At 44.0% G+C, this 21194-nt stretch overlaps 1 protein-coding gene across 2 annotated transcripts in view; it reads left to right on the top strand.

The window, feature by feature from the left end:
• Baz1b (bromodomain adjacent to zinc finger domain 1B) overlaps positions 1-19927 on the top strand; it is a 62199-nt gene extending 42272 nt beyond the window's left edge. Inside the window, exons 6-15 of one of the 2 annotated variants that reach the window (XM_026784778.1) lie at positions 88-193; positions 2354-2452; positions 4126-4303; positions 6003-6185; positions 10711-10858; positions 12534-12681; positions 13598-13722; positions 16185-16327; positions 17392-17495; positions 17901-19927. In XM_026784778.1, the coding sequence (XP_026640579.1) occupies positions 88-193; positions 2354-2452; positions 4126-4303; positions 6003-6185; positions 10711-10858; positions 12534-12681; positions 13598-13722; positions 16185-16327; positions 17392-17495; positions 17901-18258 (1592 nt within the window). In that variant the 3' untranslated portion in view covers positions 18259-19927. The remainder of the gene's footprint in view (positions 1-87; positions 194-2353; positions 2453-4125; positions 4304-6002; positions 6186-10710; positions 10859-12533; positions 12682-13597; positions 13723-16184; positions 16328-17391; positions 17496-17900) is intronic. The other variant, XM_005344629.3, reaches the window with a different exon arrangement.
• Positions 19928-21194: the final 1267 nt, after the last annotated feature.

Below are 21194 nucleotides of genomic sequence, written 5' to 3'. Positions count from 1 at the left end.
TTTGGGCTGGTCGTGGAGTTTGCTTAGGTTTTTTAATAAGGAGTTGGGTTTTTAATGTATTAAACTTAACATTTGTGTTTTCCTTAGATAAGAAAGCAAGTCTAGGCAAAAATGCCAGTATGAATGCACACCATGCATCAGCACTAGAAGCTGCTGTGGAGACCACGGTGCCCAAGCAAGGACAGAACCTATGGTAACAGGAACACCCGTTGGCTTGCTCATCCTATTCCTTTCCAGTGTTGATGAAGAAAATACTCAAAACAGTGACATTAAGAATATTTTGTGTTGCTTAGTTTTTGCACATCAAAGCTTACTGTTGGGCAAGGGTGTGGCTCAGGAGACTGCTTGCCTAGCTTGAGTTGCATCCTCCAGCAGCTCATAAACTGTGTATGGTGGTACATTCCTATAATCTCAGCACTCAGGAGATCTTAGCAGGAGGATCAGGAATTTAAGGCCAGCCTGGGCTACATTGAGACCCTGTCTCAAAAGAAAAAAATCAAAAAACCTCACTGTTTCAAAACCATATGTGATCTTTTGGTAACCAGCTATTTTTCTCAAAGTTTAGAATTTCATTTTCTCTTTTCCAAAAACAGTTGGGGGGGGGGGGAGGCTTATTTTACCTTATAGGTTACAGTCCATCCTCCAGGGAAGCCAGGGCAGGAGCTTGTGGCAGGAGTCACAGAAGGATAGTGTTCACTGGTTGCTCCCAGCTTCACTTTGAGCTGCCTTTCTTTCCACCTTCATTGGGATGGTACTGTTCACAGTGGGCTGGCTCCTCCTATATATATCAGTTAGCAATCAAGAAAATGCCACACAGACATGTCCACATGCCTATCTGATGGAAGCAATTCCTCAACTGAGGGTCCCTTTTCCCTGTTGTGTCCAATTGACAACCTAGATTAGCTAACATACCCCTTTATAATATAATTTTGTGTATTTTGAGCTGGATTCACTGCTGATTCTTTGGGGGGGGCATAGTTTTGAGACAGAGTTTCTCGGTAGCTTTGGGACCTGTCCTGGAACTTGCTCTGTAGACCAGGCTAGCCTAGAACTCACAGAGATCTGCCTGCCTCTACCTCCCACGTGCTGGAATTAAAAGCATATGCCACTACCGCCTGACTCACCCCTTATTCTTTTTTTTTTTTTTAAATATTTATTTATTTATTTATTATGTATACATATTCTGTCTGTGTATATCTCTGCAGGCCAGAAGAGGGCACCAGACCTCATTACAGATGGTTGTGAGCCACCATGTGGTTGCTGGGAGTTGAACTCAGGACCTTTGGAAGGGCAGGCAATGCTCTTAACCACTGAGCCATCTCTCCAGCCCTCACCCCTTATTCTTGAGACACAGAGTCTTACACTATTATAGCTCAGGCCAGTCTGGAACTCAACTCTGTAACCCAGGCTAGCATTGAGCTCACTCTACCTGCTGTAGCAGGAATCCCAAATGCTAGGATTACAGCCATGCACCAAGTCTGTTGTACAGTACATCTTATGTAGCATCCTGTTTTGGTTCATAAATATTAAGTATTTTGATTTGGTGATTGATTATACTTTAAAAACCATGTATAAAGTAAAATTAAGTTGGGGCTGGAGAGATGACTCCGGTTAAGAGCACTGACTACTCTTCCAGAGGTTCTGAATTCAATTCCCAGCAACCACATGGTGACTCACAACCATCTGTAATGAGATCTGGTGCCCTCTTATGGCATGTACATGCCAGCAGAACATTTTATACATATAAATAAATAAAATTTTAAGACACATACAGTCATTAAGTAAATTTTACTCAATTGAAAATAATTTTTAAATACTGTTGGTCTCTGTACAGTTCTGCTTTAGGCAAAGAACTAGATTTTGAGAAGGTCTTTGCTACTTTTGATTGCATAAAATATGTTTGATTGCATAAAATATCTATATCTTTAGCATTTTTAGTCTGAGGTATAAAGTTTACTTTTTGAAGTTGTATGGGGCATATTTTCTACAGCCTTTATAAAGTCTGTCTCTGGTAGTGGTGGCACATGCTTTTAATCCCAGCACATAAGAGGTAGAGGCAGGGAGTTTGAGGCTAGCCTGGTCTACAGAGCAAATTCCAGGACAGCTATGGCTATACAGGGAAACCTTAGCTCAGAAAAAAACGAACAGATGTCTGTATTGTATCAGGAGTTCTTGGCTCCTCCCATAACTGAAAATAAAGTTAACATTAGGCCTCATGGGAATAGTAAATGGTAGGCTTTGATTGAAAACAGTCTAAAATTCTGCATTTCACACTCACTGTTAGCCTGAGACTACATATACTGTTTGATTTTAATTGTTTTTCCAACTTGTAACGTTTGTTTTGCTTCTACAGGTTCTTATGTGATAGTCAGAAGGAACTGGATGAACTGCTAAATTGCCTTCATCCTCAGGGAATAAGAGAAAGTCAGCTTAAAGAGAGACTGGAGAAAAGGTAAGGGTTTCTTCTTGTTGCTCACATCTTCTAAGTGTAAACATCAGTATCTGTGCAATGTAGTTTTTTTTTGTTGTTGTTGTTGTTTTTTTTTTTTTTTCGAGACAGGGTTTCTCTGGTTTTGGAGCCTGTCCTGGAACTAGCTCTTGCAGACCAGGCTGGTCTCGAACTCACAGAGATCCGCCTGCCTCTGCCTCCCAAGTGCTGGGATTAAAGGCGTGTGCCACCACCGCCTGGCAGCAATGTAGTTTTGAAATAAGTTCCCTATGTAGACCAGACTGACTTCCAACTCAGAGAGATCTGCCTACCTCTGCCTCTCTAGTACTGGGACTAAAGGTGCGCATCATGATACCCAACCAGATGTTTTTTGGTTTGAGCTTATTTGCATGCTTTCTTTGTTGTGTTTTGTTTGTTTTTTAATTTATTGATATTGTGAATATAAGTGTTTTGTCTGCATGTATGTCTGTACCATGTGTGTGCAGTGTCCTGGAAGGCCAGAAGAGGGTGGGGAATCTCCTGGGACTGGAGTTTAAGATGGTTGTGAGCCACCGTGTAGATGTTTGGCAATCAAAACTGGGGTTCTCTGGAAGAGCAACCAGTATTCTTAACAGTTAAGCCATCTTTCCAGCCTCAATTTGCATGCTTATTTGATTTGTTTTTTGGTTTTTTTTTTGTGGTTTTTCGAGACAGGGTTTCTCTGTGGTTTGTGGTTTTGGAGCCTGTACTAGAACTAGCTCTTGTAGACCAGGCTGGTCTCGAACTCACAGAGATCCCCCTGCCTCTGCCTCCCGAGTGCTGGGATTAAAGGCGTGCGCCACCACCGCCCGGCTGCGTGCTTATTTGAAAGAGAGTCTTATATCCAGATTGGCCTTGAACTCACTATAGTCAAGATGACAACTTTTAACCCTCCTGCCTCTACCTTGTATATGATGGTGTAGTTCTCAAGGAGCTTTTGCCTAGAGTGGGGTACAACTATAGCTGGCTTTTTGTTGATAATCTATTAAAGTAAAGTCATAAAAATAAAGTCTATAACTCTGCTGTTGACATAACTTGTAATCGTTTTTAGCATCATGTTTATTTGGAAAAATACACATTTAAGTCATACATGATCCAGGGTAGCATAATTGTTCTTTGACTAGTGTGTGCCTTTCACCAAGCCGTGAGCCATTTTATTTACACAGTATTGGAAAAATGCTTTCTTGTCTGAATTAGCGTTTAAAACTGATCTGTCAATATTCATGATAGACCAAAGGTTAGAAGTACCATAACTGATGTCTATCAGTTGATCTGCAGAAAGACAAAATGTGACATGTCCAAACAGCATATCATGCAGGAGAAGGGTTGAAAGCTGGAGAGATGGTTGTGTAGAACACAAGAGATGGTTGTGCAGAACATATACAGACAAAGACTCATAAACATTAAAAAAAATAGCTAAGAGTGAAGCACTAGTTTGTACTGCCACCTGGGTATCAGAATATTATACTGTGCACTGAAACATTGTACTAAGCAAAAGAAGCCAGACACAAAAAGCTGCATATTGTATGATTCTGTTTGTGTGAAACATTAATATCCAATATATGATAACACAGAAACTGAGTGCCAGTTATAGCTGCTGGGGGATGCAGAAGTACCTCTGAAAGTTTCTGTACTTCTCCTTTTTCCAACTCTTGTAGGTACCAAGAAATTACTCACTCCATTTATCTGGCTCGGAAGCCAAATTTGGGTTTAAAATCCTGTGACGGCAACCAGGAGCTCTTGAACTTCCTGCGGAGTGATCTTATTGAAGTGGCAACAAGGCTGCAGAAAGGAGGACTTGGCTACATGGAGGGAACATCAGAGTTTGAAGCCCGGGTAAGAGGGCAAGAAAGTACTCATGAAAGCTGCTGCTTTAGAAGCTCATTTTGGAGTCATTTCCTGAGCTGGTGTCTTACTTGTTTGGATTTGTTTCATATATATATGTGGGACCAAAAGTTTATGTAACTTTTTTTGTTTTCATCAGGCAGGGTTTACTATGTGGCCCTGACTAGAACTCACTGTGTAAGATCAGGCTGGCCTCAAATACAGTAATTTAACTCTGCTTTCTGAGTAGTAAAAGTATACACCACTATGTCTGATTATATTGTTTATATTGGTATGCCTTGTATAACCAACAAGATAGTAGTGCACAGTGTTTAAGAATACAATTTTATGTCCAGGCCGTGGTGGCAGAGGTGGGCAGATCTCTGAATTCAAGGCCAGCCTGGTCTACATAGCGAGTTCGAGGACAGGCTCCAAAAGCTACAGAAAGAAACCCTGTATCAAAGAAATTCACATACACACACAATTTTACGAGCCAATGGGGTAGCTCAGTGATAAAGAGCACATACTGCTGTTGTAGAGCCCCATGTTCACTTTCCAGCACCTATGTCCGACAGTTCACAGCTTCCTGTACCTCCAGCTCTAGAGAATCAGACACCTTTGACGCCGTTGGGCATTGCATTCTTGTGCATACTCCAAGCAGACACATATGTACAATTAAAAATAAAATAAATCTTTATAAAAAATGTAAGCCAAACATGCCTTTAATCCCAGCACTTGCTAGGCAGAGGCAAGAAGGTCTTTTGGAGGCCTGCCTGGTTAAATAGTGGGTTCAAGCCAGCTAGGTTTACCTAGTGAGACCCTGCAACAAAAAAACTTTTTAAAATATTTATTTATTTGCTCCTTTTCTTTTCTGACAGTGTGTTACTGTGTAGCCTTGGCTGGCTGGTCAAGAACTTGACATGTTGACCAGCCTGTCCTCCAACTTAAGAAATAGGCCTCCTCTGCCACCCAAGTGCTAGGATTAAAGACTTGTACCACTTCTTCCAGATAAAAAGTTTATCTTCGTTATGTATTGGATATGTGCATATGTGTTCTTGTCCCTGAAGTAAAGGTACTGTATCCCACTAGAGCTAGAGTAACTGTTGATTGTGAACCTCCTGGCATGGGTGCTGGGATCTGGTCCTCTGTAAGAACAGTATGTACTGTTAACTGCTGAGCCATCTCTGCAGCTTCAAAAAGAATATAATTATGATAGTGATTTAGTGCTTGCCTCTTCATCCATCAAATAGATTTAATGGAGATGGAAGAGTGAAGCTCAATACCTGATCTCCGCCAGAAAGTAAGGAAAGCTTGAGCCTTCTCAAGCTGTCTTTGCTTTCCTTGCCTGTGTTTTATTTCTGATTTTAATTTTGTGGTACCAATGTTTAAACCCACAGCCTCACACATGCTAGACACACCCTCCAAGCCTCGGCCCTCTAGTTTGTTCTACATGTAGTGGTAATAATTACTGAGTAGAAGGGTTCCTTAGAGGAGGTGGAATTTGGTTGTTTTGGATCCGTTCACTGGAAACTGGAGGTAGTCGGGTACTGGTAGGTACATAGTCCTTTAGCTAAGGCTTGCAGATAATTCATGTTAGGGAATTTATAGACAGACTTCTTTCTTTTTTTTTTTTCTGTTCATCTAGAGAATAGACGGACTTCTTTCTTTGTCTTGTCCTCCTCTCAGACTCATTTTAAATCCTTTCCTGTAGGTCATTTCCTTAGAGAAGCTGAAAGATTTTGGTGAATGCGTCATTGCCCTTCAGGCTAGTGTCATAAAGAAATTCCTGCAAGGATTCATGGCTCCCAAACAGAAGAAAAGGAAACTTCAAAGTGAAGATTCCACAAAGTCTGAGGAAGTGGATGAAGAGAAAAAAATGGCTGAGGAAGCAAAGGTACTCAGTTACTGGATCTGAGTTGTGGGTCCTTGATTTAGGGGCCTTATTTAGTGTAGGAATGACAAGTAGGGAGGCGGTTATAGCTATTTGAGTTAAATCACTAATAGATGACTGCACGATGAAAATGGAGTAAGGTAGGAAGTACACTAAACCTGTTTGTCCTTTCACAGTAAACTGTGAAACCCCAGGTCTTTCCTGCAGTGACAGTGTAGCCAGCTGGTTGCTGTGGCTCCTTGTTCCTTGCTCAGCTTCACCAGAGAGGTATTATGCTTGTATCATTTCATCACTAACTCAGGAAATATGGGAGTTCCCATAAGGTTTCTACTAAACAAAGATCCCTTTCATACCTTCTCAGAGCTCAAGATACCTGGTGTGGTATAGCAGCCCTTTAATCCCATCTCTCAGGAGGTGGAAGAAGGCAGGTCTCTGAGTTCAAGGCCAGATCTCTGTAGAGACTCTGCCTCAAAAGGAAAAAAAAAAGAATCCAAGCCATCATGAGTCTGGGCCTTCTGTGCTGATGAAAAGGAATGGTCCCTAGGATGACTTGTGAGGGGTGCCAGGGTAATCAGAGCTCCCCAGCAATAGGCATGGGAGCTGGGTCCTCAAGTTTAGAATGAAATGAAATTTGTCTTTCTGTTAGGAACAATTCTGATTTTGTTTTTGTTTTAGACAGTAGTCTCACTGTGCTGACCTGGAACTCTGTTTTGCTTTTTTCGAGACAGGGTTTCTCTGTGTAGTAGCCCTGGCTGTCCTGATACTCGCTTTGTTAGCCTGGCTGGCTTTGAACTCACAGAGATCCATCTTCCTCTTTCTGTGCTAGGATTAAAGGTGTTTGCTGCCATGCCTGGTCTCTTTGCTTTCCTTTTTTTTTTTTTAATTAATTTAATTTATTTTTATTTAAGCCAGGATCTTATGTATCCTCAGCTCCCAAGTGGTGGAATTACAAGGAAGCATCACAACAGCCAGATAGTTTAAGAATAAGTCTACTCTCAGGGGCTACACAGCTGGCAAGGCGATTGAGAGCATTGGCTGTTCTTCCAAAGGACCTGGGTTCTGTTTCCAACACCCACATGGTAGCTAGCTTCAGTAGTCTATAATTCCAGTTCCCAAGGATCCAACAAGTCCTCTTGTGTGCATATGTGATTTCAAGCAAAAATATTCAAGAGTAAGTCTACTACTTTCTTAAACACCTCTGGAGTTTGTACACAGTTGTGTTTTTCCTTACTTTTCTTAGGCCACAAGAGGTACATGATTCAGAGAGGATCATTTGGGGTAAGGGACTGGTTTACTTCATAGTGGTACTTCTTGCTTATGTCAGTTTTTACTGGAACAATCCTTCTGAGTTGCTTTTAATGACCTTCAGCAACCAGATAACCTAGGCGATCTCTAAGATAGCTCCTGCCTCAGACTCTCGAGTGCTGAGGTTACAGACCCGAGCCACCAGACCTGGATCAAGTTTCTTTATTATTTTAGTTGTATAAATTTGGAGTACAGTGTGATAAATCAGTCTGTGTGCAGTGTATACAGTGATCAAATCAGAGTAGTCAGTATTTCCTCTCTAAACAGTCTTTAAAGTTCATCGCACTTATTTATGAGGTACGGTTTTGTTAAATGCTACATGGGTTTTGTTTTTAACTCAAGGGGTGTGTGTGTGTTTGCCACTGCTAGTGTGTGAAGGTCAGAGGACAACTTGAAGGAGTCTGTTCTTTCATCATGTAGGTTTTGAGGATAGAATTCCTGGTGTCAGGCTTGGTTTCAGTCACCTTTAACCTGTGAGCCATGTTGCCCTTTAACCCAGCTTTGTTGGAAAGACTCTTGGAAAAAAAACCTCATCTTTCCTTGCTATTTATTTTTCCTGTGGTTGTTTTTTTTGTTTGTTTGTTTGTTTGTTTTGTTTTGTTTCCCTCTGAGGACCAACAGGTAATTAAGTCCCATTAAGGTCCCTTTGTGTACTAAACCCTGAGCTGAAATAAAATGTAAGCCCTTTATGGGTCCAGACAGTGTAGAAATGGAGAGCTTCTTGAAAAATCAGGCTGCTGCTGAGTGCTTCTGTTATGTTCTCTATTAGCAGTGTCCTGCAGCTCCCACCAAAGGTCAGCTTTGCCACAGCTCAAAATTTTCCACTGTCCTTTGAAAGTTTCCACTTAGCAAGGGCCAGGGATTCCTTGGCTAGTATCAGGCTGGTACATGAGTTTATGGTAGTCTTTCATCTGGGCTTCAGTTTCTTTAGTTCTGTAAGATTGTTTCTCGGGTAGTTTTTAAGTTTTAAAAAATTACATTTTTGTGTATATGCCTGCTTGTGTTTATATGTGCCAATGGCATGCAGTGCTCTCAGCAGCCAGAAGGCATCAGCTCCCCTGGAACTAGAGTTCTAAGTAGATGTCAGCTACCTGATGTGAGTGCTATACTGAACTGGAATCCTTTAGAGCAGGAAGTGCTCTGGGCCCACTTTCTAGTCCTTATCTTGTGCCTATGTCGTTTGCTTAAATTGAGAAAGGTAATGTATACTTTAGGAAAATCCTTGATTTTATTTGGCATTATCTTCTTCTGCCTCTGTCTCTTTTGAGACTAGGTCTTGTCATATACCCGAGGCTGCCCTCAAACACTTTAATTCTTCTGTTTCAGCCTCTTGAGTGTTGGGATAACAGATGTATGCCACTATGCCCTGCTTTCTTTGGCTTTGTTTGTTTGTTCTGACAACCCTATTGTCTTTTAATTTTTATTTTCTATTTTATTTATTTATTTTTTTATGAGACATGGTTTCACTCTAGCTCAGGCTGACCTTGGACTCTTCCTGCCTTCGCCTCCCAAGAGCTGAAGTTACAGATCTAATCCACTGTGGGAGTCTCTGCAACCACTACAGCCAGCAGAGTAATGAGACAAGAAGGCAGTTCAATTAAACACAACTAAGTAACCAGTATTGGTTTAGACTTTGGAGTCTGACACTGAGTAGTTTATTTTAGGCGTATGTAAGCACAGCACAATTTGGTCAGAACTTTACAGGTATAATGAACTCAATCACATGTGTGCAATAAAGCACAGAGTACTTTATAGAGACTGGTGATGATTACATAAAGCTGGGATCTATAGATTGAGAAAAAACAAACTTAGGATAAGGGTATAGTGATGGATCTGGTGTGGTCTTCAGCCACACAGATACTGCAACATCACCAGGCTAGACTACATTTCTGCTTCCAGCCTTCTGGGAGGGTAACAGGTTATACATCCCTTCCTTAGAAGCAGAACCCTTGTGTGTTTAACATTCCAGGTTCTCTAGCGCTTATCTGTGAGCACAAGGACCATACCTCCTGCAAGATACCAGACCTGGCTTGACTTTTCTTCATTATTTTAGTGGTATAAATTTATAGTGTGTAATATGATAACTTAGTATGTGTACACAGTGTGGATAGTAATCATATCAGAGTAGCTAGCATTCCGTGTCTTAAAACGCACGGCATTTATTTTTTTAGATTTTTTTTATTTCATGCATATGAGTGGCTTGCCTGCATATATGTATGTATGTGTACCACATGTGTTTTTGGTGTCCACAGAAGTAAGAAGAGAATGTTGGACCACCTGAACTGGAGGTATGGGTTGTTGTGAACCACCATGTAGGTACTGGGAACTAAACCCAGGTCCTCTGCAAGAACACCAAGTACTCTTAACCACCTTGCCATTCTAGCCTCGTTTAAACACTAAAAGTTCATTAATAGCTAATAATTGTGCAAAATTTATGAGGTACTATGTAATATTTAAATGTGAACTCACAGCTGGGCTGTAGTGGTATACACATTTAATCCTAGCACTTGGGAGACAGAGGCAGGTGTATCTCTATGACTTTTGAGGAGAGCCAGGTCTATACACAGAGAAATTCTGTTTTCAGAAAAGTGTGAATTTGTTCATGAATTTGGTTGTCTTTCTGATGCAGGTATCTCATAGATACTTCATGTAACAGTCCTGTGTTGGTGGTGTGTCCTATCAAAGCAGCAAAGTTTTCCATTTTGAATGGTGTTTTGTGAAAGACTTGTACAGCCTTGCATCCCTTCCAAGTCAGGATAACTGTCTTTCTAGTGTTGAGCAAAGAGGTTGGTGATGGGGTTTGACATGTAAGGTCCTTCCTGGACACTGTCCACTTCCTAACCAGAGGCTCACTGTAAGCATTTAACTTCTAGCAAAGTAAGGTGCCTGCTGAGCCATCTCAAAGTTTTATAGGCTATACATTGATGCTTATGCTGGTTTTTATTACTATTTCTAGATTATACAGGATTCTTGAGCGATTTCTCTGGAAGAGACATGTTTCTTCTTGCCTCCACTCCATACTTAATCTTGGTGTGATCTTTGCCAAGTTTGTTTTTTATCCTTTGTAGCCTTGGGTTTGGGACTATAATATAAATGAATGGTTTTAATGAAAATCTAGGAGGGCAGGTATCTTCAGAACTCCATTCTGTCTTCACCCATTCCTAGCCCTTTCATTGCTTTGAGGTCATGGTCATAATTCTAGGCTGTTTTACTTGCTTCTTAGGTTGCCTCTGCACTGGAAAAATGGAAGACAGCAATCCGTGAAGCACAGACCTTTTCCAGAATGCACGTTCTACTTGGGATGCTTGATGCGTGTATCAAGTGGGATATGTCTGCAGAAAACGCTAGATGCAAAGTTTGTCGGAAAAAAGGTATACATTGAGGAGAGTTGCCCATCTGAGTGTTTGGGATCAGGCTTTCCATGCTCAAAATCTTTCCTCTGAAGTAATTTTTGGTGTACTATTTCCCCCCTCTCCTTGTATGCACACATTGTAAGTGTTGTAGGGCAGATTTTCTCTTTGCAGTCTCACTGGTGAGTCAGCATGTGTTCACATCTGCAGTGTATGACTAGAGCAGCTACTGTGTCAGTCTTGAGAGTTGTTTCTACAGGAGCAAATTAATTGATCTAAAATCTATAGTCCTTTAGACATCTTAGAGCATTAGTCACCTGCGAGGTGAGGTAGGTGCCTCCAGCAGGGGGCAGTCTTTGCTTTGCACATTGCCTGCTTTAGCCCTGAATGCAGAGCATTTGAAAATGTTTTATGCTTCCCAGCACTCGGGAGGCAGAGAGAGGCAGGCGGATCTGTGTGAGTTCGAGACCAGCCTGGTCTACAGAGCTAGTTCCAGGACAGGCTCCAAAGCCATAGAGAAACCCTGTCTCGAAAAACAAAAAAAAAAAAACAAAAAAAAAATGTTTTATGCTGAGGTTGTCCACATGATTTACTTTTTCTTGGCTAATGCTACCTTATAAACTAACTTAGGGCTCAGTTTCCAAAGAGTGAAACACTCCATAGACTCAGTTGTTGTACAGCTGACATAGGATGAAAGTTGGGAAAGGGATTTAACCATATAAAGTTCATACAGTATACTTTCAAATGTGAAGAAACCAGATCACTCAAACGTGTGGGATAGTTTTGGGATCCAAGAAGAACAGCAATCTCCTACCATTGCTTGATTTTTGCTGCCTTTTAGTTAAAATAACACACACAAAATTTAACAATTGTTTGTTTTATTTATTTATTTACTTTGGGATTAAAAATCTCATTATGTAACTCTGGCTAGCTTGGAACTCAAAAGGATCAATCTTTTTCTGTCTCCTGAGAGCCCAGCCATCTCTTAGTAAATATTAATTGTCCTGCCCTGGTTCTTGGTAGTTTTTCAAAAAACAAATACCTTAAAGAAAAAAAGAAAAAAAAAAGCAGGCTGGAAACTTAGGTGAGTTGACCAAATGCTTGCACATAAGCATGAGGCCATCGTCCTTTGGTGCAGTCACATAAATGTTGGTTGCGCATGATGGCCCACCTGTCCTTGCTCTTGGTTGGTGGAGACAAGAGGTTAGAGGTTTCACAGAATGAGTGTCCAGTCCTGCGTTCACATAAGAAACCCTGCTTCAGTATATAACGTGGAAAGCTATTAAATGATATGACTGATATCAGCCTCTAGCCTCCACACACGTGCACACAACAAAGAGGCAGATGGTTATATAACTGTAATCCCATCGTTTGGGAGGCAGTCAGGAGAATGTCCAGTTCCAGGCCATCGTGGGCTATACAATAAAACCTTATCTTGAAAGAAAGAGGAGCAGGAGAGATGACTGACCCCTCACAAATGCTTGCTGCTTTTCTGGGGGACTCAGGTTGGACAGTTGACTGGAAATCCAGTTCCAGGGAACCTAGCCAGTGCTCTCTCCTGGTTTTACAAGCTCTTGAACACGTGGCAGACATACATGAACATAAATAAAAATAAATCTTTACTAAGAAAAGAGAGAAGCACGGCTGTAGTGTTTGTTGTTCTGCCAACAGTGTTGTGTGGTCTCTGTTTTTGCAGGTGAAGATGACAAGCTGATCCTGTGTGATGAATGTAATAAAGCCTTCCACCTGTTTTGTCTGAGGCCGGCCCTCTATGAAGTACCAGATGGTGAGTGGCAGTGTCCAGCTTGCCAGCCTCCTACCGCTAGGCGAAATTCCCGTGGCAGGTGAGAATTTTTTTTCTTTCAAAAATAGTGGATAGCTGGAGAGATAGCTCACTTGGTAGAATGCTCCCTTAGCTTGTACAAGCCCTGGATTGGATCCCTACTACTACTACTACTACTACTACATAAGTCAGGCATGGTGGTACATGCCTATAATCCCAAACACTAGAAAGGTGGAGGCAGGAAAATTAGGAGTTCTACCTCATTCCATACTATATGAGACCATCAGATAAGTTGATAGGTAAAGTAGCTTCAGTTACTCAAACTGAGTGTTTCTAAGGAACTTTAAGTCAGTTGGATGCAAAACTTGATCAGTTGTGGTGCAGCAGTAGGAGCTGCTAGATGCTGTTGTCTCACTTTGGTTTGGGGTGCTGTGTGTGTGGATTGAGTGAATGTGCATGTGGTGTTTTAATTTTTTTTATATATGAGTATTTTGCCTGCATGTATCTATAAATAATATGTGTGTCTGTTACCTGTGAAGGTCAGAAGAGTACATTGGCTCCCCTGACACTGGAGTTGTGATAGTCGCAGGGTACCGTGTGGGTGGTTAATGTTGATGGTTCTGCATTTCAGGCACTGCGTCCCACCCCCACCCCCTGCCCCACTTTGCTTTGGTTTTTCAAGACAGAGTTTCTTTGTATAGTGCTGGATGTCCTTGAACTTGGATATCTGTCGGCCTCTACCTTCTATTTGCTGGGAATAAAGGCGTTTACCATCAAGACCAGATCTTTCTCTTCTTGGATGAACTGTTTTATAGGTGGTCATTGCTGATTGTCTACAGCCAAATCGTTTCCACCCTTAGTTTCCTTTCCTTGATCTTTTTGGACATGAACTTCCCTTCCTTTTTTAATTAGCCAAATATTATCGACCAAGTGTATAAAACAGAACTGTGTCTCTGTTTGGCCTTTCCTTCTCACAGGAATTACACTGAAGAGTCTACCTCTGAGGACAGTGATGGTGATGAGAGTGGTGAAGAGGAAGAAGAGGAAGAGGACGAGGAGGAGGAGGAGGAGGAAGAGGATTATGAAGTGGCTGGCTTGCGGTGTAAGTGTCTGGTGTGGTATAGTTGCTCTTGGTCTTTCAGATTGACCGGAGAAGCCTGACTGTCAAGAAAAGTTCAGCATTGCCTGTCTTCCTCTTCTCTTGGGGCTGTGGGTGACTGAGCTGCCGTGTGTCTGTATTGGCTTTCAAGATGTCAGGGAGACGGGTATGCGGATAATGGAGAGGTGGCTCAGCAGCTAAAAGTATACTGCTCTTCCAGATGACCAGTATCCATGTTGGGCAGGTCACAACTGCCTGTAACTTCAATTCCAGGCTGTCTCGGACCCTTACCTGGACTTTGGGTACTTTCACTCATGTGCACATATGTATATACAACATACATATAATTAAAAATAAAATCTTCTAAACTGTCAGGGAGAGGGTGGGTTGGTCTCCAGAACATGAGCCAACAGCAGAGTACTTGCTCTAAGATTAAGGAGAACTTAGGGAGCATGTTTGTGCCGTGGTTACTGGTCTGGCCCCATCCTGCACTGATAGTCGCCGGGGAGGACTTTGGCCGGGGGTGCAGGGCTGGTTTCAGAGATCCTTTGCTTCTCTCATCACATATGCTGATAGATGCTCCCTGAAGTGTGTAAGGCTCGTGTTTTGCTACTTTGGAAAGAGAAGGTTGGTTTTCCTGTGGTTCAGTCATAGGGATGTTGGGAAGGCCCAGTCTGCTTTCTGGGATAGTCATCAGCAAAAGAGACCACATCGGTGATGTTTACAGCATCAGTTCGTCCTCTGTGCTCGTTTCTCATGGCTGTAAGTGTTGTCATTGATGAAGCCAGTGGCCCCAGCCAGCCTTTCAACAGCCTTTTTATAGGTCTCAAGAACAGTTGCAGCTCTGAAGAATTGTCCTTGCTGTGTGAAGCAGGTGTTTGGTATGATCATTTCATACTGCAGTGGTGTCTGTCTGTTCTGGCCTCCATGCCCATCCAAGTCCTTCTTCCCTTACAGCCTAGATAACTACTAAATGATCTTTCCCATCTTGGGCTCTTTCTTTCTCTTTTTTTAAAAAGATTTATTTATTATGTATACAGTGTTTTCCCTACATATATGCTGCAGACCAGAAGAGGGCACCAGATCTCATTGCAGATGGTTGTGAGCCACCATGTTGGTTGCTGGGAATTGAACTCAGGACCTCTGGAAGAGCAGTCAGTGCTCTTAACCTCTGAGCCATCTCTCCAGCCCCCATCTTGGGCTCTTTCTTGAGACATGAACTCACTGTGTAGGCCAGGCTTGACTCAGCATCTGTCTTCTAATTACTCTGATTAAAGACATTTCTAAAGCTGTCCTGGAAAATACCTCCCCATTGTGGAATTACAGACAAGTGCCACCACAGTGGACTGTTGGTTCACTAGGTATGATTTTAGGTATGCCAGGACCATCCATCCTATGTTATGAAGAGACTCCTCATAATGACATAGGGTATGGATGGATGCACATTGTCTGAAGACAGCTGAATGCAGCAGTTTGTTGAGTATGTTATTTTTATGCTATGATTATGTCCCACCTGTACTCCATGGAGGCAGTTGTTTTTTTCTGGGTTTCTAGGGCTATTGCCTCCCAAAAGAATCTAGCAAATATTTGATAATTTAGAGTCCTTGTTCTCAACCTTTCAGGTCACTAGTGTTGGTTCCCTGGTGGAGTTTCAAGCCCTAGCACCTGAGTGGCAGCTTCTTCCCCTTCCTCATGAACCTTGTCTGGAACTAGAAGCCTTAAAATAGCCACTGAAGGGTTAGCATGGTCCAGAAATAGAATGGGAAGCATCATTCATTGGTCTCCACATGGCTGCCTCGCTAAACACATTCTCTACCCAAATGTCATCTCCCCCACCCCAGGTATTAGCAAGAGAAGGTTGTGGAAAATGTTTTAGTGGAGGAGATGCCTTAAGCTAATCCTCGCAGAGAATGCTCCCAAGGGCATCCCAAGGAATGTTGGTTCGCTCGCCCCTGAGCACCTGTCATCAACCAGAGACACGAGTAGTCTAAGTGCTTTCAAATTTATTCTTTATAGGATGCCAGGCAGGACTCTTAGGGAATGGTCTCAACTACCATCTTGGTTTTCAGAAACATTCGAAAGCAAATCTTGACTTGGATTTGCAGAATGCTGTGGCCCCTAGTGTAAGCTTTTTGCTGCAAAGACTGGGTAATGGGCATAGGGTAGTTGGAAATTACAAAGCAATGGCAAATTCCCTTTTACACGCAAGTACATGCATTCTCTGGGGCTAAGTCTAAGTCTGGGCTGCAGGAGAGCCATACTGCCATGTTAGCAAACATGTTTTCCTGCTGAGTTACTTGTCAGTTGACTTATGTGAAAACATACTGAATAACTGAGCCAGGTGGAGACAAGCTAGAAGTGCTGGGACCTGGCCTTCTGTTTAATCATTCAGGTCTTGTCCTCCTCCCCTAGCATGCACACCCATGCCACTCTCTGCCCTGCTCTGAGCCCATCTTTCATTTCAGTGAGACCCCGAAAGACCATCCGTGGCAAGCAGAGCGTTATCCCTGCAGCAAGGCCAGGCCGACCACCGGGTAAGAAGTCACGTTCTGCCAAGAGATCACGGCCAAAGGTCCCACCTGGGGATGACACAGAAGTTGAAGAACTGGTAAGAATTACTTAGCCTGCCTCTAATCTTTGTGTTCTGTATGTTCTAGTCCACCATGAGGAATTCACAAGGCAACAGGTGGAAGGGAAACTCCCTTCCTTTCCCCTCCCCCTGGGTTAGGGGTTGAGACAGCAGATGGATAGGCCTCTGGGCAGACTAGGCAGCAGGCTCTCCAGGAGCAGCTATGCCCGGCATCCTGCCTAGCCTTCAGACGGTCTCCTCTAGTTAGCAGCAGCCTGCAGCTCATTAGGAACTTTAAAATAGTATCCATGTGTCTCTGGTGGGCCCAGAGGGGTGGGCCTCCCTCTGGGAATGCCAGCAATGCCAGAGCCACTAACTGCTAGACTGCAGCCACAGTTGTTAGGACATCACCTCCACCCCTCTGTTATCAGCTGATATCATGGTTGTAGTTTAGTTTTAGAACTAACTCACTTGAGCTTGAAGAATAGAAGAAAGTCCTCGGGAACTGGTTTTTCGTTATAGATCAGTTTGGACTTGAGGACCTAAAGCAAGCCATTAGGGAGAGGAATAATCCTTAAAGTTGCCAGTGCCTTGTGTGAGGTTCCTACTACTGGGAGTCCCAACTGGTTGTGACTGCCTGAAAGGGTGCCACACCCCTTACCTCTTTAGCCTCTCATAGCCTGGAAATGTTGGTGAAGGGAGCTATACCTCCTGCTTTTTTTTCTAAGCATACCCTGCCCCACAAAGCTAGCTGCTGGGGTCAGCTGCTGCCTGGCTTTCTGCAATTGCTTGTTTATGCCCATAACCCTGGATCCATCTCTCACAGGTTTAGTGTCCATTGCAGTAGCCCTCTCCAGCTACCCTCTATATTTCCTGAGCACCTGTTGCCTGCCCTCTGCCGCTTTGATCATTATCCCTGACTTGAGAGTACCACCCATCTTGAATATCACCCAATTTTGAGACCCAAAGAAGTGATGAAACTGTTTCCCTTTTTGTTTTACCAGATAGGTTTGTTTTTTTTTGTTTTGTTTTGTTTTTCTTCCTCTGTCTTGTCTACTCATCTACTCTTAGAATGAATGGCACTCTGCTTCCTCTGGTACTAGGTACTTCAGACCAAGCGTAGTTCGAGGAGGCAGAATCTGGAGCTACAAAAATGTGAGGAAATCCTCCACAAACTGGTGAAGTACCGCTTTAGCTGGCCCTTCCGGTGAGTGCCCACACTCAGGCTGCTCTAGCCCCTTTCTTTTGAGACATGTCTTGGCAAGGGAATGGGGAGTGACAGCCCTTAGATGGTGAACACGTGCCAGGTGATGGTGGTACACACTTTTATTCCAGCACTCGGGAGGCAGGGACAGGCGGATCTCTGTGAGTTCGAAGCCAGGCTGGATCTACAGAGCGAGTTCCAGGACAGACTCCAAAACTACAGAGAAACCCTGTCTCTGGGGGAAAAAAAGGAAAAAAAAAAAAAACCAGAGAGAACAAAAGAAAAAAGACAGTGAACACACCTTGTCCCCTGGGTTAGCTGATCCATGGCTGCCAGCATCCTGGGACTGGTTTTGTTTTTAGTGGCCCTTCAGCCTATGCGTGTTTGTCATTTGGTGTTTGTCTACAGGGAGCCTGTGACCAGAGACGAGGCTGAGGACTACTACGATGTGATCGATCACCCCATGGACTTCCAGACCATGCAGAACAAATGCTCATGTGGGAACTACCGATCTGTGCAAGAGTTCCTCACCGACATGAAGCAAGTGTTTACCAATGCTGAGCTCTACAACTGCCGTGGCAGCCATGTGCTAAGCTGTATGGGGAAGACAGAGCAGTGTCTGTTGGCTCTGCTGCATAAACACCTTCCTGGCCACCCCTATGTCCGCAGGAAACGCAGGAAGTTTCCTGATAGGCTCGCTGACGATGAAGGGGACAGTGATTCAGAGTCTGTTGGACAGTCCAGGGGACGAAGACAGAAGAAGTAAAGAGGGCCCTAGCAAGGCAGCCGTAGAGGGGGAATAGGAGGAGAACACCAAAGGGTGTGGGAGAGGCAAGAAAGAAGCTGGGAGGGCTTAAAGGGGAAGTGACTGTAGCATCCAGAAATGCCTGTCATGCCAAGCTTGGGCTTTTTCTGCAACTACCCATGGGGCCCTTTTCAAGCAAAGCCAAGCTCTTAGGGAGTATGGTACTGGCATGGTGAACCCTGCCCAGAAAAACTAGCAGCAGAAGTGGACCTCCCCGAGTTCTGAGAGCTGGGAGAAGCCTGGGTATGGCTTCTCTTGTGAGCTCTGCCCTCCTCCTCCTCCTCCTCTTCCCCCTCCTGCCTTTACAACAGTGCCAAGCCCGGGTCTCCAGAGAGGGTACTGTACCCCACAGTAGGAAGGAGCATCATCTGGCCATGCTGGTTGAGGTGTGGATCTTTTTGAATTTATATTTATATACAGTCCTATTTCTTTATGTCCGCACTATCTCTTCCTCCTCCCTCTCAGGTGACAGTATCAGCTAGTGCCATACAGAATTCTGTGTTCACCAGCATCTTGGGACAGTGTGGGCTTTGAAGTTGATCATGGCAGAGTAGAGGGACATTTTCTGGAGCTGTTCCTGAGCACCCTCTCCATTGTGCAGCCCTTCCCCACCCTCACCTCCTCACCGCCTCATAAAAAACAAAGCAAACTAAGGCACTTCCCGTAGAGACTGGAGTCCTGCTTCTAATCATGCTATGATCTTGGCTTTGATGGGTCTGGCCAGAGGGGTGTTGGGGCCCAGCCCACCCGCAAACCAGACAAGCCCCTAGGGAGCCAAAAAAGAGCAGGAAGAAGTTAAAATGTTTTAATTTTTTAAATTGACTTTTGTAGTTACTAAAGTTGCTTGTTTCTGCAGTGATATTGTATAAAGAACATCTTGTAAAATACTTGTCATCTTGCTTTGGCACATGTACAGTACAGTTTCTATGATATGTGTTCGCTTTACTCCCCTCCTCAGAGAGGGCAGCGGGATCTGGGGTTGAGCCCTCTCTCTGCCCTGGTGGCCTCTCCTTTCCTGTGGGTACCCACTCCTCCAGGACCCACCCTGCAGACCTAGTCCTTCCGAGTGGACTGTAGCCGGTGTCAGCAGCAGGAGAAGGTGGGGAGGGCCAGCTCTGCCCTTCGTAGCCAGTCTAGCCTCGTGTTGTATTTAGGCAAAAGTTTGTAGTCTGCTTTCCCTTTTATGACAGATTTTGATAAAAGTACAAGACAGGGTTTAACTTTTCTTTTCTATCTATTTTGAATTTGGAAAATGTGAGCCACTCAGCTCTCCTTATTTAAAGGAAGATAAGGAAGCCCACCAGGCCAAGAGGTTCATCACTTGGGCTGAGGGAAGGCCTGGCTGTGACTTCTGTGTATAACCCAGTCCAGTGGCTGAGGAAGGTTTCCCTCCCCTTCTGTGGGCTAGGTTGGGGTAAGCACTAACATTGATGCCATGATCCCTGACACCTCAACCTCCCTGCTTCTAACTGGTGTTTTAGCAGAAAGCTGGTATTTCCACTGCAGTGACATCTGCATGGTGGCTTTTTAAATTGTTTTAAAGGAGGAAGGGCTGCGGCTAAAGGTAGACTTGTAATAAATTGGATTTCAAATAAACATTATGTACTTGTGTTTATAAAGAAGAGACAGCTCGGGTGATTCCTTTCTGTCTTCGAGCAGTGGTGAGCAGTGCAGCCCTGAAAGCCAGGTTATTTTAGAGCATGAACAGTGTGCTGAATTTGCATGCACTTGGCCCCTGCAGTTCTGTCCTGCAACTCCTTCGTATTTTAAAGTCAGTGGATGTGAGTAGTTCCTTGCTGGGCGGTAGCCTGCCTATGAAATTGAAAGGTTTTGCTGGGCCTCTCACCCCACAGAGGTAGTCAGAACACATCAGTCCTGCTTACGGGTTCTGGTACTCTTACTTCCACCAGCCTGGCCTGCACTGAGCACAAAGGAGAAAATGGCCCCCTCAGATACCGCCGCCTGCTTACCAGTTCCAGCTCACCCACTCTGGGAAAGAACTGTGTTTAATGTCCACTCCTTGAGTGTCACTCCGCCTCACATCTGCAAAGCCTTGTTCCTCGGGTGGGTATTCAAAGCACATGTGTATGTAGAGCCGTGCCATCCTCCAACAATGGCCCTGGCCCTGTTAGTGGGACCTAAGTGGCAGCTGGATGTTAAAGTGGCTACTAAAAGCCATGCCTGTAGAGAGGCTGAGCAGAGATCAGAAGTTCAAGCTGGCCCAGGATATTTAGACCTTGTTTCAGAAAGTGACAGTGGCATAGCACTTGCCTGGAGCATACACCTCACTCACACCCACTCCCATGAGAGGCTGAAGCCTGCTCCAAACACAGCCTTAACCATAGAACAGGGAAAGCTCCAGGCAGTGCTCTGCCTCTAGAACGTGGGCGTCCCAGCATACTCCCCTCCCAAGTTCTGACCAACTCAGCATGTCCTTCACTGCCCATCCCTGCTTCCCATCTTCCCTCCTGGTTTCTCTAGAAGCCAGTCTTGTTTCTTGCACAGATAGCCAAGTCCTAACCTCTCCCTTACCCACAGACAAGCAAGGGTAGAGGGGTGCACTGGTTGCCATTAAATGCTTCCCTCAGTGCAACCCCTGCCTTTCCCTTTTCAGGTATCCAACTGCCAAAATCCTACAGGTCCATGAACAAGTCCTGAGAGAAGCCACTCCCTTCCCACTCCCAATAGAGGCTATAAAAGCTCTTAGGCAAGAACCTTTGCAGGAGATACAAGGCAAGGTCACTGGCTTTGTGGTCAAAGATGTGGTGTGAACAAAGTTCCTTACAGCCGGGCGGTGGTGGCGCACCCCTTTAATCCCAGCACTCGGGAGGCAGAGGCAGGCGGATCTCTGTGAGTTCGAGACCAGCCTGGTCTACAAAAGCTAGTTCCAGGACAGG

The sequence above is a fragment of the Microtus ochrogaster genome, chromosome 2, assembly GCF_000317375.1.
Source record: "Microtus ochrogaster isolate Prairie Vole_2 chromosome 2, MicOch1.0, whole genome shotgun sequence".
NCBI lineage: Eukaryota > Metazoa > Chordata > Mammalia > Rodentia > Cricetidae > Microtus > Microtus ochrogaster.
The sequence above is the reverse complement of the archived record's forward strand: the minus strand, read 5'-3'. Positions and strand labels throughout refer to the sequence as shown.